The 19236-nt window shown below is 33.9% G+C and overlaps 2 protein-coding genes across 3 annotated transcripts in view; one reads left to right on the top strand and one right to left on the bottom strand.

The window, feature by feature from the left end:
• The window catches only part of didum (dilute class unconventional myosin), a 140405-nt gene that overhangs the window by 17506 nt on the left and 103663 nt on the right, over window positions 1–19236 (bottom strand). The window contains exon 1 of one of the 2 annotated variants that reach the window (XM_069040266.1): window positions 2891–3185. The exons of the other annotated variant lie outside the window; for it this stretch is intronic. Coding sequence (XP_068896367.1) covers window positions 2891–2917 — 27 coding nt within the window. The 5' untranslated portion in view covers window positions 2918–3185. Of the gene's footprint in view, window positions 1–2890; window positions 3186–19236 lie in introns of those variants that run through there. 2 annotated transcript variants of the gene reach the window in all.
• The window catches only part of Hr3 (Hormone receptor 3), an 85741-nt gene continuing 82576 nt past the window's right edge, over window positions 16072–19236 (top strand). Inside the window, exon 1 of the mRNA XM_069040287.1 lies at window positions 16072–16286. The gene's annotated coding sequence lies outside the window, so the exon portion shown is untranslated. The remainder of the gene's footprint in view (window positions 16287–19236) is intronic.

Here is a 19236-nt window from a genome sequence, read left to right as displayed (position 1 = left end):
ATTCGTGTTAATTGCAGTAAAAATACAAACTTAAATTCGCCGATTAAGGATGGATAAAAAGAAAATGGAGAGCGTGTTCACTGGCAGTTTACTAGACTTTCATGTGTTGCCCTAACGTACCATTTGGGCTTTTATGTATTTCTTAAGTGTAACGTCTACGACATGAGTATATTCTATATGACTACGACTCGATTTGTTAAAACCGTAAAGTCAACATATACCATCACAATAAGGAGCCATTTTCACCCATTTCCCACGTTGGGATTGATCAGAAAAATTTTTTATACGCTTCAAGAAGAAATATGTATGTGATCAAGTGTAAAAGATCTGTGTGTCGAGTAAGGTCAGCGATGAAGGAAGAAGAAGATGTGTTGAAATCAGATGAAGAAGATTCAAGGTGCATAATTGGAAATATGTACATATGTATATGAAAAAATAACGCAAATACGAGAAGAAAGATGAATAATTCAGCAACTAAAGGAAATTTAATAGAATAGTAATTAATACATGTAAAAGTGTCAAATGTGATTCATATAGATCTGAACGTCGTAAGTACCAAGATATCGAAGCTACAGAGGCTTAAATCGGAGCACATTCAAAACACACAAAAGAAATATGTATAACTACTTGGAGGACAACAGAACTAAATTTTGATCGCTTTAGATGAAACTTGGATTAACTTATCTTGCATAAATGGTAAATAAAAATATGCTATGTTAGACGTGGCGAAGAAGTTCTGGAAGAATGGGTGCAAGAAAGTTCTGAGCTCCATCCAGAAGGATTTAGAACAGTAGGGACTGCTATATTAAGTAAGGTCATTTCATTATTAAGGGACCAAATGAGACAAAAATAAATTCTCACTCCTGTGTGTATTGAAAAAAGTATTGAAAAAAAAGGAAATATGTATCCAAATGAGTTCCATAAAGTCTTTATTTACCATAATCTGACAAGTTTATACGCGAATACATCGATACAGGATTATTTATCTAGGGTTAAAAACGAATTTGACATAAACCTGATTTTAATGATAACATCTATGATAACTTGATATGATTCCAGATGCTTTCCAACGGATTTTTGCGCTTTTGAAAATATATATACCGCAATTTGTTTCCAATTCTTATGTAAGGTAACAACTGTAATTATTGTTGTTATAATTATGAAGTAAAACTGAGAGTAAAATGGAACATGTTTTATTGCCGCATTCTAAATGATTCTCGATCGACCAACCGTGCCTCTACATAAATTTGTGTGATTTAAGTGTTTAAAATATCAAATCAAATTTTACGCAATTGAAAATTAATCTATACTGACATGATTTGTTAAATTATCTAAATTGAGTAAAGAATTCTTGAAGGATACAGCTGTAGTATTAAAGTGACATTTAGAACATATGGCAGCAGGCAATCCTTTTCCTTTCAGTTTTTATGTAACCAATGAATTGCAAATACAATCCGAATATAGACAATGGACAATTAGAATAACAATTTCAAGTTCTGCAACATTTTCTGTGCGTATTTTCTATAAAGATCTTCCCAAGTTATAGTTTTTTTCGATTGTTGTTTGCTGTTATTCAAGTTTCAATGAATTTTAACTAGCTAAAATTTAAATCTCAAGGAACTAATTCAATCAGCAAGCAATTTGATAAAATCCCTAATCACACCCCTTTAGTACCTTTCTTTCGTGAAATTAACTCGTAAAACCAATCGTAAAATGTCCAAATTAATCGCCCCACTAATCTTAAACGGTACTAAACTAATATTTATGATCTAAAAAAAATACGTAATCGATGCGTGATGCGTGCCACAACGTTTATTTATTTTCCATTCGTCATTACACGATGTGCTAAAACAAACTAACTGTACAGGTGTTTTATCACAACAATACAGTCTACCGTTACTTCTTTCTACCTAATTTTTACGTTTAATTGCAATGGTATTTATCAGTTAATGAAACGCTACCGTTCACTGCATGCTTGAGAAAATTCCGAGATTTAATCTCGAAACACTCTCACTTTAACTCGCCACATCGGTAACTAGTTTTGCAAAATGGGTTACTCGGTTTTTTCAGAGTTTCTTGACATTCAGTTTAATATTGAAAGGTTTTAACACTGCATGCCTCGCTGTTGATATTTTATAAATTCCATGAATTTCAAGCAGAGGAAAGTGAGCTCTAAATCCGATTTTTTCAAAAGTTGCTCGTGTTCCTAGATAGAGTATCGTTGTTGCATAAATATTGAACTAGTTAAGTCCGAAATTTGCGTCACGCTCAAGGTCTCAGATAAGTGCACAACTTTGACATAAAAAATAAATTCAACTTAAACGATTGTCACCAGGGGAACAAATGAAAAATCCACTTTGTTGGCAGTTTTTTTGGACACTGACTGGCTAAAGCAAATTCGATTTCAACACTGTTCGAGCCTTGGCAGGCATATTTATTTAAAATTGTTTCGATCAATTGATTAAACAAATACGTCTGAATGAAAACAAAAGGTAATTGGTGGGCAGCAATCGATCAATAAACAAATGCAACACCGATGGTACAACGTTCCACTGCAACTTTCCTAACCTCGATTTAAGGTCAAAAGTGGCAAATACTCCTTTTGGGACAAATGACAGCAAGAGCAAATATTTTGACTGACAGAGACCACATGACACTGATCAAAGGACTACGACAACAACCCAAACAGTGGGTACTCATTCAGAAAATTTGAAACAATAGCGATTACACCAGCAAATTTGCGCTGATAATAGTAGGTTCCGTGGCATTTAAAAGACCGGTTCCAGTCACGTTTGGAACCGTTGCGCGTTTGAATAAAAAGCTCCTTATCTGCATGGTTTTTCGCCAATGCAAAAACGATAAATAAAAATAATGCCGCTCAGGTTGGTACCTTGGTGTACAGCTCCAGGGTCGTCATCTTGCACTCTTATCACTGCACTTGGTGTTGTTGAAAAACTAATTTACTAAACAAACAGTCACTTATTTTTGAGAAACCGACCGAAAGTGATTATTTGCCGGTGACAAGACAAGTGCCTCTCGTTTACTGTTTCAACGGGAATTCAAGAGATCACCGAGATAACCATGTCGCTTGGTTTATCTTATCACTCTGTCAGTTCAAAATCGCGTAAAAATATTTGTGGTGAAGGTAACAAAAGATACAACCTGCACCCACACGGCGCACCATGCGCACTAATCACTGCGTGGCTCACTCGATCACTAGGTGTCATGTGTAAAAGTATGGATTTGCCGCTCGGTCGGACTTGGGGCGCCATCTTGCCATCGCTAGACGCGAAGTCCGGTGACCGAAGCTTGGAGACTACCGGAGTCGGAGGTGTTCGCGCGCGGCGCCGTCAGAGCGCGCTCGGTTCGCCACCGGAGCCCGGAATAATGGAGATGAATTATGCGGTGGTTGTTTGGTCAAATTCGATTAATGTTATGGAATCAGAAAGGTTCGCCTCGGTTTCAAGTGGTGCTCCAAAATTCATGAGCTTTTGAGAGCTTTATGAAAATTTAATTTGGTTCCTCGCCGAATTTTTAAGAGCGGCTGTGGATTATTACAGGTTTATTGCAGGATTTTGAGACGAACGAAAATAATACAATGTACCTACTTATTTACATATTCATCAATTTGTTTTCAGTAAAATAAATATCTAATTTTAATTGAGGAGTTTCATGGTTTACTGTTCTAAAACACTAGATGGATGCAGTACATATTGACTAATTTGATTTAACAGAATAATTTTAACATCGAAATTATCTAGGATTACACAAGAGTAATGTTAGAAAAATGTGTTGAATTAATATTGCTGCCAACTATAATAATTACACTTAACAAGTTTGATTTTTTGTGGTATTTATCAACGAAACGAATTGCGTCACAAGCAGAAGTAACAAACTCGTTTCAAGCGGTAAAAATTAAATAGTCAAAGACTTGTGGTTTTTGATTATTTCTACATAAATAACTTTCTAAGAGCTTCCAACGTAAATATAAAATATTGATCAGTATATAAATTTCTTATTTTTTGCTGACAGAAAAAATGTGAAATTGAAACTTTTTAATCTTTTAGTTTATATTGGGGAAAAGATTTCATGAAAAAATAATTTCATATTGATCGAAGTCTTGAAGGGAAAACCAAGCTTCATTCACAAATCTACCTTCATTAAAATATTAAATAATTAATGCAAATTATTAATGCAATGTAAACAACTTTTGTTTGTCGGAAATTTAATAAATGAGAGCTTGGTGATTTTGTGTTTTCTGGATTTGTACTAAAACTGAAGTTTGATAAGCCGCTATCTTCAAATTACTGATATGCGGTCACCTTCTAGGGTTTCATCTGAATTTACTTGGGTTGTGTTTAACAAGAAATACGTATTAATGATATTTCTACAATTATAGACCAATGTACAGTCGCGAGCAATAAATTTTGGTCATCAATGTCATTCTTTGACGCAATGGAAAATGCTCCATTGTAAAACGGTCGTAAATATCATAACCTATCATCATGTTGTATGACATTATGTACTTATTATTTTTTGCTGATTTTTTTTGACACTTTGTTGACACGGGCATAATCAGGCAGGGAAAAATTATTAATTTGTGACAAAATTTATTGCTCGCGACTGTACTATGCTTATACAAAATAACACTGTTATGGTTGTTAGTGTGAATCATCAAATATCAATAAAAATTATTATTTACTATCGTATTTTACTGATTGTTGTATACATGAAGGAATATTTATAACAAAATAAAATGACATGGATTTCATTCTTGTGTGGGCTGAATTGAAAGAAATGTACATCAAGATATTCTGTAGGATTCCATTTCCATCTAAAGAGTAATCAAAACTAACCTGTTCTTTATAGTTACTCCAACCAACGAACAGATATTATCAGTTTACCAATTTAATATAATAAATCGTAGATCGAGCAGATGTTTGAATAGTTGACAGCTGTCTAATTGCTGTACCATAAGCTTTTAAGTTGTGTGTGTGAGATAATAACTTTTAAAGATTCGAGTTTAAGAATTGCAGGTGTTTAACGTTAAAGTTTATTACATATTATTTTATTATGGAAGAACACGTTGCATCGAGATTTAAGTTTAACTGTACTATTGTCTTACTGTGAATTTAAATTAAGTCATGAAGATATCTGTGTGGGTGAAATTGTCACTCAGTCCACATAACTGGACAGACGATCATCTATTCTGATATGCCTTTTTCGAGATTCACATTTTTCGCGTTTTATTTTGTTGAGTCACTTTTTAAAACTCAGCAATCTTTGAATGTCATCAAAACAATTTGAAATTTCAAATACGGTCCTGCACACAAATAAGTATTTTTGTAAAGACTTATCCCCACAAATTTTTTGAGAAGTAACGGCAAGACTGAGCTGATTAAAAAAATATATATTTTGGAATAATCTGACAAGCGTTGACGATTTTTTCTCATTCTGTGTGGTAAAAGTATCGGTAATTAAAAGTGCAGTGCATTTCGTGACCACCGAAAAAACTCGAACTTCGAGATTCGAGATAAGAAACTTTTAATAACGGTAAGTAACAGATGAACAGTCTAGCTCTAAAGTCGATATTCAAATAAATCTAAAAATTCTTGGCTAAAAAAAAGACTGAAAAAAGTACTTAATCTTTTAAGAAGTTTCTGGTTAAATATTCCGTCTCGTCTCTAACAGCGATTTTGCTTTGATGATTTTCGTGAAGAAATAGCTGTAAACATGTTAGTTTTTAGTTTGTCTGATTTTATTGGTTCCACATAATGGACACGCAATTAAAGTTTGTTATTTGCTTCTTTTATTTGCAGTTCTTTGTGGCATGAATCTCTCTATCAAATCTATGCCCTACGGAGTTATTCCCACTGCTGAATACACTTCAGTAAAAAACATGGCTGCTACTATTTGGAATTTAATTACGAGATTGGATGCAACAACGATTTCATTTGTGTCGTATTTTATTCTTCAAATATTGTTCCAACAGTAGGTCTAAAAACAGTTATACATACCCATGATGATGATGATTTTCACTTATTCAAAAATTGTTGCACTTAGTGATTTCTCAACAACACTTTACAACAAATACAAAATAATGCAGAACATAACCTAACCTTATTAACTCAGTAACACCTCACTGACAATAGCAAATGGTAACGTTGGTACCGTGCCTTCAAATAAATTCGGAATTAGAGTAGGCTGTGATTTATATATTTTGTCTATTAACGCTTGGTAGACTTTTAGCACTGACAGTTGTCAATAGATTTGTGTCACGATCAGAATAATCACGCATACTATGCTGTCAAATGACATTGCTGTGCTGTCTGTAAAAATTGCATGTTGCCAACTTCATAATAAAATCACAGCCTACTCTAATTTCGAATTTATTTGAAAACACAGTACTATTTAAATATGTTTTTGACAAATAAGTAAAGGAAATCACTACAATAGAAGTAATCAAACAACACAAACATGAAACTTACATTTTAACAGATTACTAAACAATCTAAAAAAAAACTTGCTGACCCACGACATGACCTAATCTGACCTGTCTCTACTAGACTTGACCCGAAAGAGACATCCCAAGTTCCCGACCAGAGGTGCCAACCCAACAACCAAACAATTTAATTCAGTTTCTTAAACAACAGGCAGTAATTTTAATTTCTTCTTTTAGCAGAAACTGCTTAAACGGAATTAAAGTTATGGCTGAAGTTTATTTTATATTTAGCATCAGATTATATTACGAACATGTTATACTTTGATAAATAACGTATAACGTAATATTGCATGGTGATAAAAGTGAGGTTAAGCCTACGCCGTAGATAATGTTATTTTTTCTGTCATAAAATGAATTCACTTCTGAGATTCTGTTAGATATTTCTGTACCCTACATGAAACAAGGTACATTTGCAAATCTAGAATTAGGTAGGTATATCTATAGTTTATCTCAATTCTAAATTTCCACCACCTGTTGAGTTATGTTGGCAAAATAAAAATATTTCTAAATTGGGGATTCTTATAACCAAAGTTGGTAATATAGGTAATTGTTTTATAAACATGATTCGAAAACATTAAAATTAGTTCATAAGTTTATTTTGCTTTTAGAATTTGATTTTCTACCTGCCTACTTGCTGCATTTTAAAAAAGGTTTTCGTTCTATTCCTTTGTTCTAAAATTTTGAGTTGTAAAAACGGAAATTGACAGATAACGTAACAAATACAATCTGACGTATTTTTCACCAAACAGTGTTGCCGGTTGTATTTCCAACGTAGAATGCAGTGTTGGTGGAAATTTAGAATTGAGACAGACTTTAGTTAAGTATTTTTTCCACAAAATATTTGCGAAAAATTGTGAATGCAAAATATTGGGGAAATAATATCTTATTTTTGTATTAGATGTTCAAGATTAAATGTAAAATAACAAATTTAGGGTCATTTAATTTATTAATTATTTTTAATTATTAAGTCTCTGACCCATATTTGCAGTAATTTGTGGTAAAACCAAAAACATTAACAACAGTAAAGTCACTTGTCTTGTGGCTTATTATTAGTCATAAGGAAATGTAAAATAATTATATCTTGTCTACACTATTACTAGTGCCTTTAGTAGATACTTCTAAAATAGATATAAACTCTAGTCAGGAAACGTAATGTGTTTAAAAAATTGTTCTCTCTGTTGAAAATTTTGTTGCTCGGCGCTTTTGTTGTCATTGCAATAAATGCCAAAAATGACATTTCGTACAAAGACGAAATAACAGTCTACTGGGATTTTCAACTTGACAACGAAATTGGTAAACTTTGAATTGGTTAGGAGAGACCGCATGTAATTTCCACAAGTTTTGATAAGATACCGGAAATGATCTAGATACATAAGAAACTATCGTCATCCCTAATCAAATTTTATCCACTCGAGCAATGGAGATTCTTTCGCCGCCTGAACGACACATCCTGTAATTGTAAAATTACACTTTCACGAATCGCCAATCGTATTCCATCCACGTACTCGGTCCGAATATTAAAATAATAAATCAAAATTATTTTAATAATAGACAGCCTTAGGGCCGCCAATTCCGTCATCAGATAAGTTCGATTCCTGATCAAGTTGAAGCTAATTGCATCTCCCGGCCCGGAGAAACCGTGTAAATACGGTACACATCTCTAATTAGCGGGACCTATTAGTGTATGCAATTATAATTTTAGTAATGAAGAATCTGGCGATTGTTATTATAATAAATTCTTAATATATACCTTCGTAAAAAGCACGCGGAGCCATTGAACTCGCAAGCCGTTGATGTTTGAGAACAAATTATTACTGTGCATTTTCATTCATTCCCATTATGCTCGTAAACTGATTTGTTGTAATGACGAATAAATAAGTGGTACTTGCGGTACGAAATTAGTAATTTAATATTTTCCCATTGGGATACACCGGCTCTATTATTTTATGTTAACTGATTTTTTCCTCTCGTGTGTAGTCTCCTCGGCCCCGGGCCCTCAAAAAAAATAAATAATCTTTATTGTCACGACCGATAAGCTAATGTAACGGTTTCCGCATCCAGTTTTTAATTTGCTCGTACGCCTTCGGCTCTCTTGGGAAGATGAGGTTCGATTATTTTTTAATTTAACAACTTCCTTTCATATTATGACAAAGCTTGTCAAAATCCGACTACAACAATCACCACCTCGGTACTGCATCCAAAGAGTGGCACCGCTAGTCTTTCATTTAATTTCGCACCGACTGCAACAGTGTTTGCTGCAATTAAGACGGTCCATGATGAGTTCTTATTTTCAATTTCGTTACCACGGTTTGCGTGGCTCCTCGCACGGATGGCCCCTCACGAACACATTTAACTGTACCTTTTAACCAGTTCTTGCCACGTAATTGATGATACCTAACAACTTTATAAAAACTAAACGCATAATAAAATAATAAATAAATCAGAAATAATTGTCCAGAAGAATAAATCTGGTTCTTGACTGTCGACGGTGATTTCAGTCCTCCACTGTGTGTGGAACGGTACTTGATTATTTTATTTCCTCACGCTGCTAATGGCCAATATTTAAACACCAGCGTGTAATGGTATTTATGCAAATACGTTTACTTCTGTAATTATTTTAACGGTAAGTGAAATCTTCCAAATTGTGGGAGAAGACCGAAATGGCGAAAAAACTACTTAAAATTATTAATTGGGTAAGATTCCGCGGTAGGACTAGACGTGAAATGTGATCGGGGCTCTTGAAAAAAAAAACACGTTAGACTGTGATACATTAGGATTAAATCAAGCCGGGTTTGTCACAGTATTAATTTACTGTTCAACGAACGCTCCTGGAACGGCTGTTGCTGTAACCGGATATGAGGAAATCCTTCAGTCAAAGCCGTGTTATCTATCTTGTCCTCTGTTAAAAGCTCGCCTGTCAAATATTTTTGCATGTTTGTTTTTACCAAAGATGCATTTGTTGAAACACGAAAGGAATATTAAATTCCACACTCGTTTTCGGTGGTACAGATTTTCAAAAAAAAAAAAATTCGAAAAGTATAGTTTGTCTGGTTAACTCCATTTGTTATCGAACGTGGTAATTGTGCTTGTACCTAACGAACCAGATTTATTTTCATATATCAAAAGTAACGGAAGCAATCAATGTAAAAATTAATAATACCAATATGTTTTACATGAGTACCTGTCACTTGTCACCTGTCAGTCATGTCAATTTTATTTAATTCCATCATTAATATACCCAAGAAAAACGCCGACTGAAGTCTTGTGAAGCCCATGATCAAGAAATTATGCTTGTTAATTGTAGGTTAAGAAAAGACAACCATTCAATAAAAATTGTGCCACTTCTTGCAATAAGTTTTTGTGTTGCTTATCACTGGCGATCTTACAGACGAATGAGAAATGTGGACATTTTACATTATTCTTCTTCTTCCTCGTTTTGTTGCAAGAAACGATCAATTAAAAAGATTTACGAGATTTATAAGAAGGAAGAATCAAAATCGGTAATGGTACTGGTATTTTCTAGACCAGAAAATGGATTTTTCAACGTAATTCAATAGTTCCACGATTCTTGATACCTCTATACAAACAAGAAAATCATGACCGCTTACTGTTACGGTGACATACCATCATTAGATGTTATTTGTTCGAACGTTATTGCAAGAAGGAATTTGACCTGAAAAGTGTGGTTCTGTTTGTTGATGGTTCTTTCATGCTAATTTATTATTTCGATTTCGAATTATTAGTGTCGCATTTCAAACAAACGAAAAATGGCTGATACTGTGTTAATAGGAAAGAAAATAAAATTTAATATTGACACTGAATATATTACTTCCTAGAAAACGAGATATTCTTGAAGAGTCTTTTACTTTGCGTTCAACAGTTTTTCTTGCGAGTTAAAAAAATTTATTTAGCGGAGACTCCGCGTTCTATTATTTTGGTACGCATCGGATCTTTATTTACCTCTTTTTGCTTAGATGGTTAATTAATAAAGTAAGGGAAACACATCCGAAGAAAATCTTTCATGATATCCACCACCACTTAAGTATTGATTCAACTCTGCGGAAAAACAATATCAGATTCACAAATATGACCCTCCTTGCTAGAAAATAAATAATGTTTACTGAGACAACATTAGCACTCATTGGTTTATTAATCATTGTTTTCTTTCTTCTTAAGTATTTTTTATTTAGTTTAGTATCGAATAAAATTTAAAAAAATTAAATACACAATTAAAATAGCGGGTGTTCATTTAAATTTATCCTCAAAGTAGGCGTTGAAGAATATATTGTGAACGCACCACGGATTATAGATCACGGATCAGCTGTTTAAATCTAACCTCACTTTTTGCGTTGTTTTTAGTGTGCAGACTGACGAGTGGTACGTTCACAATGGACTCTTCAACGCCAACTTTGAGGATACATACATTTAAATGAACACCGCTATACAGGGTGTTAGTAAATGGTTGGGAATAAATTTCAGGGTGAATTCCTTACGAAAAATGTGGCTTAAAACCTAAATAAAGTTTTTCGTTAAAATGAGTAGTTTTCTCAAAAAAAGAAAATGTAGTCCACTGTTGGAGAATTTCTCTAATTAGTTCATTTGTCTGCGTAAAATCGCATTAGTTTTGAATATATTTTTTTTAAATTGGTTTCAACTTTAATTTTTTTCTTTAAACCATTATTATTTTGCAGTATTTCAAAAAAAAATACGGATATGCCAGAATACATTTATTTTTATTTTTTTATTTTTTTGAGAGAACTACTCATTTTAACGAAAAATTTTATTTAGGTTTTAAACCACATTTTTCATAAGGAACTCACCCCGAAATTTATTCACAATCATTTACTAACACCCTGTATGTTTAAGCTTTGGAAGGTTATTGCTAGTTTATCTAGAGTTAAAAAATATTTAAAATATTTTTATTCAAAATTTAAAATGCTTTGAATTAAAAAAACCCCTTCTTACTACATTTCTTCCGCCTCCAGTTTGCTTCCTTTCTATGTTGTTATTTCATCCGACCTGCAGTTAACATTTTTCTGTTGTTTTACAGCAAATCGTTTGGTATTAGAGGTCCTCGGTAATCTTAAACCGACTTAAATCTTGACAGAACAAACTTTTTGCGGCTACAGTTAACTTTAATAAATTTCCGCTTGGTTGATTGGAATTTTTTAGCTTATTTTTCATGGTCAAAACTCTTCTCATTTCTCGGTTTTATTTTAGACAAATCATTAAGATAAAATCCCGTTTTGTTGGTATTATTTTTGTTGTCAAAGAAAATTAATTGTACAAGCATCTACCTGTTTTTGACGTTTTTAACAAAAATGTCGTCATTGCTTCGCTTATTTGAATTTTTCATGGTTTTAAAATTACAACTCTAATGTTCATTATGTGGCAATTTATTTGAAACTGTAAATTAACGTAATTAACAAACATGAAACTCTATCTTGCCGCCTCTGGTATTTTTGTTGGCGTGATTAACAATAATTCATCATTTTCGGCATATTTTTCAAACATCCTCAATAATAATTATGCATTCAGCCGAATGTTCCTCCGGAGCTCAAGAGAATTAATTAGTCTGTGGAATTTCCTCCCGGATCTGACGTCCTCTTCTTCGAATTGGAAGGCACTGAGACAAAGTTTTATACCAACTACCGTTCAGTTACATTTTGCAATTAATTTTGAGCAGGATCCCTTTTGCTGAGTCTATTGTCAAAAAGTTTGGAATTTTATTATGTTGAGCATAATTTAAAATTTCACTTTATTAGAATTACGCATTAAGAAATATTATATTCCCATTTTATTGAAAAATTCTAATGACTGCAATCTTATTACTTTCGAGTAAACTTTTTATTTTAGGAAAGTTGTTTAACGGATCAATAGAAACATCGCAAGGGCGTAGAGTAGCAAGCTTTTTGCAAAACTTCGTCCTGTTGCCAAGGCAAACTGTGTAACAGCTCGATAGTTGCAGTTTTGTAATTTTCCGCAGTTCTTATGTTTTGGTATGAAAGCAAACTATATTTTGCTTGGTAAGTATAAAGAAGTAACATTTTGGTATCAACTAAAAACTAAAACCCTGACGAATTGCCTAGGAGTGAAAGATAAATTTATTGATAGAATCGAAAGGCTTTGAAAAAAATACTGCAAAAAGGCAGAAGTAAAAATCTAGTCGACTGCCCATATACTACTCGTAATGCTTCTTCCAATATGTAATTTGTTTCGTAAAATGTCTAAACCACTAAAAATCAAAATCAACTCCCTTGTTTGTATTCTACAATTATTCAAGTTCAAAATGTTTACGACCAACTCCTTTAACTACATTTTAGCTTATCAAATTAAAAATTTCTGCTTTAATCAATATAAAAATAATGTTATGTTGGTGTTGTATGTTGTATCTGAAGATTATTAATTATCACAATTGTAATTTATATACCAGGCAACCAAACAACTAATAAAACTCTTATTATTTATTTATTTACGTGAATAAATATAAAGTTTTCATGAGTTTTTTATAGAATAATTATAAGATGTGCCTAATATTCAGGGCGAGTAAAAAGTAAACAATAAATTCCCTTAAATTTATGTCGTTAATTTTTTGCCAAAAATCTTCAGGCAGGTCCATTTGAATTTTGAAACGATAATCTTTTGGCATAAATTACATTTTTCTACTCCACCCAGTGGTGGCGCGTAGAACAACTCAAAAATTTTAAATAGAAACAAGGGTCAATTAATTTTTGAAAGATCTTTTTATTACCTGTACAGGAGACATTCAAATAAATACATATGTTTTACATACAACTTAAAATATTTAATGAAATTTCGAATTTTCAAAATGAGCCCCATCAACCTGTCAGGTAGTCAAACAGAATTGAAAATCGTCGAAAAAATTACGAATAATCTGTAATATCCTGTCCAATTCTCGCCTGTCGATGTTATCGAAATTTACTGACTGTTTTATTTTAATCGAGCGATTTAAAAAATGCTTTCATTACTGGATACAGGATAAAGAGACCTTTCAAAAAATCACATTTGACTTCTATTGCCGATTTTTGAGATTCCTACTTGCGCTGCCACTGGATGAAAAAAAAATGTAATTTATGCTAAATGATGACCTCTCAGAAATATACATTGACCTGTTCAGGTATTTTTATGATGAAACACAACTACATAAATTTAAGACATTTTATTCCTTACTTTCCACTTATATCGGGTGTTCTCTTAAATGTATTATTATCATCAAAGTTGGCGTTGAAGAGTCGATTGTGAACGCACCACTCGTCAGTCTGCAGAGTAAAAACATAAACAACGCAACAAGTGAAGTTAGATTTAAGCAGCTGATCCGTGATCTGTAATCTGTGGTGCGTTCACAATCGATTTGTACTTTCTAAGTAAATTTTTGAGCCACTTCGTCATCGTAGAAGTAAAACTTTTTGAAAAAAATAAGTTGGACTTGCAAGTTGTCTCAATTTTAATCCAGTTTTTGATCATTGTTTAAAATTTATATTTTATTTTACTCCTAGTTTGATTTACATAACTTTCATATTGGAAAAAAATTAAAAAACAATCTGATAGAAAGTAGAGACTATAGTTGGAAAGAAAATTGTTTACAGATAATCCCTAGAAGTTCCCCTTTTTTAACTCCTTTCTTATTAACAGAGTCAATACTCAAATACAAGTTTTATTAAACGGTTGTTTCTTAACGTTGATACTCCTACAAAATTCTGGAGATTATTCACACATTATTTCTCTTCTCTAGGTAAAGTGAAATCGACATTCTAATAACAAATAAGCAAATTCTTTCCATGCCTAAGCTGGGTAAGTGAGTGAATAAAAACTAAAAACATCATAGTTATAGCTAATAAATAATTGCATTTTTTTGGTAATGAAAAATACAAGTCAACGCGTAGATTGACTCATACGGGTGCAAATGTCAACAGAAATATTGTTATATCTAACAACAAGAACATGTTGGCCTTTTTATTTTATTGTTACATTTCCACATTGTGCAGTGTGTCAATGTCATGTCAAATCTAAATCTAACCTCACTTTTACAAACGACCTACAAATATTTTTTCAATAAATTTTATTTTATTCTTATGGTAAGACTTGTTTACCTATGTGCGCTATACTGTTATTTATAACTGCAAGATGACGCTGAAATAAACGTATTCACAATTTTCAGTTCATTTCTCACATCCCAATGGCTTGTGTCAAACAGTATTGCCACAAATTTTCAAAATATTTTTCCACATTCTGTCATTCAATCACGACTGAAATTACGAATAAAGAAATAACTCTTTTTACAGCTTTTTTTTACAACACACTCTTACAAAAATTTGAATAAGCCACTGAGACTTGTGTAATTTTGGTTGGTGTCTGTAAGTTCGTCAGGTTACATTTATTCATTTAGGTTTTAGTTACCTTTGCATTACCCTTGTAAAAATACAAAATGCCGCTCTACAAAAAAAAGAAAGCCTAACCTCAAAATATTCCAAAATCCAAAATGTGATTTATTGCGAAGGGATGATATGAACGCAAAGTTGAGATTGAAATTAAAAAGGAGCTAACAAAAGCAAGTCACAGCTAGTGTTGAAAGTGGCCACCAACGTTTGTTAATTCAATTTAGTAAATTGTCAATTCGATTGATGACATTTATTGACAGACCTAATAGTTCGGCACTTCAAAAAAAAAGTAGAGCGGTACAGGAAAATTTACATGTAAATCATTTTATTCCACACTGTATAAGTAACATTTACAAGGCCAGGACTAAATCTACTACTAGATACTACGACTAATCTTGTACTATAGCGCAGATTTTAAAAAAGATAAGAGATCTTTTGTAGTTAACTAAAGATGTGATCGTTATGGACAGATCTGTCCCACTTTTAAATTGGTAATTAAAACCGTGAGAAACGATCTACGAAGTGACTTTTGGTTTTCTCCGTCCACCGCGATGTCAAATCAATCTGCAATTGCGGTATAAATCGATAACGTCGTCGAAAACAGAAACGATCATTTGCTATGTCGGTGTATCTCTGGGCGAGACTTGAACAAAGAGCGGCGACCCTCCCAGCGAAATTCTTCGCCTCGAGGTGGTGAGTTCAACGCCGGAACAAGCACCCAAGCCGTGGTTGATCTTTGCGACAAGGCCGCATCTGCCAATCTCGCACTTTCGGAAAGCCTCTTTCCACTCGATTTAACCGGCGACAGAGGGAAAAAAGCGTCGACTCTCGCTCGCTTCCATTCATCGCTCGCTGAACGCGCTCGTCCTGGCGACGACTCCGTCCGCAGGACGAGACTCAGCGCTACCGGCGTCGGCCACGTGCAAGAAGAAGGCCGGACCGTTGTTTGCGTTGCATCAGCATCGGCAGGAGGAGCAGAAGGTCGACTCTTCTTCGGTGTGAGACCTAGTGACGTTGTCCATACACACAGTCCTGTAAGCTAACTGCTCTTGTACCGCTAACCGGCGTTCCGTTAGTCGGCGGTGTGTCAGTGACCTCTGTTGCCTCCTCACCTGGCCCGTAGCCGTTCAGTTACTGGCGCACCGCGCAACAACAGGTGCGTTTACAACCCGCTCCCGTACTCCGTGTGTGTGTGTGATAGCCGACGCAACCCCCGGCTCTGTGGGGGAGGAATCGCGCCCCCCGGTTGAATAGTGCGCGCTCCTCGAATCAGTGCTGGTGTCCCGGAAAGACACGTGGTGGATAGCGTGTGGAGCCCGAAGGCTCGACCTCTTCCCGACACGCCAGAAAAAAACGCCCTTCTAGGACTCCGCATCATCCCCAAGGTAGTCCATCCAGTTTTTAACCCACGGAAACTATTTTCCCAAACGCTCCCACAAAGACAGGATTTTGACGAGAGACAAGAGTCCATGCACTTTTGACCAGTCACCAGGTCGCGTTTGTGCAAAACTATCATAAATATCGAAGGGTCGCACGAGACAAACTCGTGAAGAATGGGAAACCAAGTTTTTGTTGTCCAAGAAATCGGTGTCATTGACATTGAAAAGAATCTATCGGCGTGCTCGAATTGTGCTTTGAATAGGTTGCAACTTTTCTTGTGAAATTGCAAACGGCGAGTCCTAAGTGCAACCAACAGTTCACAATAAAAATATCTAACCTTCCCAAATATTAATTAAAATTTTTTTCACTTGAACGACAGAAACACTGGCGGTCTGTCAAGTTTTTATTTTCTATGTTTCAAACTGTTGCATTTAATTTAATGCAATGTTAACACATACTTCTGTAAAAAAAACGTCACAAATTTTCTTGTGACCTCACTCATAACCTTACAGCTGGTAAATCTGTAGGGATATTAATTAATAAGAGTTTTTTCTACTAAAAGTAAATAATGAAAATGATCGATCCGACGAGATCAATGCAAATTTCAGCATAATTGCAATTTTTATAATCACCTTGTCTGTTGATTAAACACAGTTGTTCTTGTTGTCAGCTCGATATTTCCATCCAGTCCATTAAATAAACGATTTTTTATGTAAGCAAAAGTCATTTCATACTCCACTTTCTAAATTTTACAGACCTGATAGTAAATCATCGCGATGTGTTTTTATTCGTCAACAACATCAACAATTTAGTTTCTTATGGTGGTATCAAATGACACCAATTAGTTGGATTTGAAAAGACCAAATTGATTTTAAATGCGATATGTTCCGGTACGAATTCATTCGATGTTCATTGATTTTATTTGCTAAAACGGATGGCTAAAGGCTAATGATGAGCAACATCAGGAAAGCTCAATTTAATTATGTTTGGGGGAAAAAACGAAATTACTGTTTTCACGATTGCGTCCGTGTGCACGAAATTTAAAAAAAAGTTATTTACCTTAATTTATACACAAAAAAGACATCCAAAGTAATTTAGCTTATCTAGTAATCTGGTCCTGAGTTTTGATCACAGAAAAACAGAAACTTGTTTATACATGTTACAAAAACATGAATGGGAGTGCTGTAACATGCTACAGTAATATAAAAACTTAAACGCTTGGTAATAACGGTAAAAATAGAAGATAAAGTTATAAATTGACTCTAAACAAATAAATAAAACAAATTAAGAAATCAACAAAGATAGTGATGACCGTTAACTTTATGACATTAGCTGAGTAGAAATGTGAAAAGTTAAACGATTTTTAATCTTAATGCACCGTTCACAGTAGCACAACACCAAGATATTCTATTATTATAATTTTTTTAATTATGTGTTGGGTTTTGTTTGAAAGAACTTAACCAGTATTATCTAGTTAGCGATTAAATATTGAAGGCAGATATTGACAAGTAACGTTTTAATTATAAGACGCTTAAGTCTACAACGTAGCATTCTTCAATAAGTAATGTAGTTATAAAAGCACAAATGAGACTCTTATGGATATCCAAAATTTTAAAATTCCTCCTAGTTGAAAATTTTAAGGACCTTCTCTTTTTTGGCTGGATTTAGCGCCACAACAGAATATTCCTCATGATTTTAAAATAGAGTTATATCAGGTGTTCATTTAAATTTCTGTTCAAAGTTGGCGTTGAAGAGTCGATTGTGAACCCACCACGGATTACGGATCAGCTGTTTAAATCTAAGGGCCAGTTTCATAATAAACTTAAAGACTTTATCTTAACGTGACTTTAATGGATTGTTGCAACAATATGTTTCTATGATAAATGGTGAACTTTAATGTTAAAGTAACTTTAGGCTGATTATGAAATTGGGGGTTACGTTTTTACACGAGTGGTGCGTTCACAATCGACTCTTTGATTGGAAATTTAAATGAACACCGGATACAAAAAATTGTTGGAAAAACGTATGCATTGTTGAATTATTACACCGAAGAAATTTTGAAAGGAACTTTTTTTAGATGTTTCTATAAAAATAAAATTATGAAAGTTGCTTTTTTTAGCTATTCGAAATTCTTGGTAGGTATAATACAGCTAGGTAATGAATTACACCGCTGCACTTCAGTATTATTGTATACACCAAGTAAGAATGACTGGTCAGTTTCGTAATACAAGACTAACGTCTTGATCTTGTGTTGGGTGTGTGTGGGATCTGGCTGGTATCCGAAGACCAGATTGAATTTAAGTTTTGATTAACAGTTGTCAAGATCATGTTCCCAGACGATAATTTCTTTTATGTACATCGTAGCTGAAAGTACTTTTTAAAAGCAGTTATTAGACTCAGTTTTAAGAATTCGGTAAAAAGCATGTTCCCATATCATGAATAATATAATAGAAAGTAACAAATATTTATGAGTCAGCAAGTTGCCTTTGTCGGTACGATTTAGACAGTACTGTTAATTGTCACTTTAAAGAAGCCATCAAGTTGTTAAATCTATACAATTCTCGAACCATTCGTGCATGGACTCTTCTACAACAATCAGTTCTGTCAGAGATCTGCCATTAAAGGATTCACAATGACGCAAAACCAAACTGTTGTAGTGTGTTTGGCGAAGATGCGATTTTGAAACCGAGAAAACTTCCTGTTTTTTTTTAATTAACTTAAATTTCAACTTTAGTGTGTCAAAAATGAACGGGGCGTAGTGTATTAATAGATCCTGTTCGTATCAACCACCTACCACCCCCGTCTTGCTTTGCGCCTTTGCAGGCACTTCAAATGACGGAAGTAATTTTTTCCATAGAAAAGAAAGACACCTCGCTGCAAGATTAATTAAGCTAAAAGTGCGTACGCTCCAGCGTTGCCAACCTACACGCAAATATAAGTTCAATGTCTCCCGCA

The sequence above is a fragment of the Tenebrio molitor genome, chromosome 2, assembly GCF_963966145.1.
Source record: "Tenebrio molitor chromosome 2, icTenMoli1.1, whole genome shotgun sequence".
NCBI classification, from domain to species: Eukaryota; Metazoa; Arthropoda; class Insecta; order Coleoptera; family Tenebrionidae; genus Tenebrio; species Tenebrio molitor.
The sequence above is the reverse complement of the archived record's forward strand: the minus strand, read 5'-3'. Positions and strand labels throughout refer to the sequence as shown.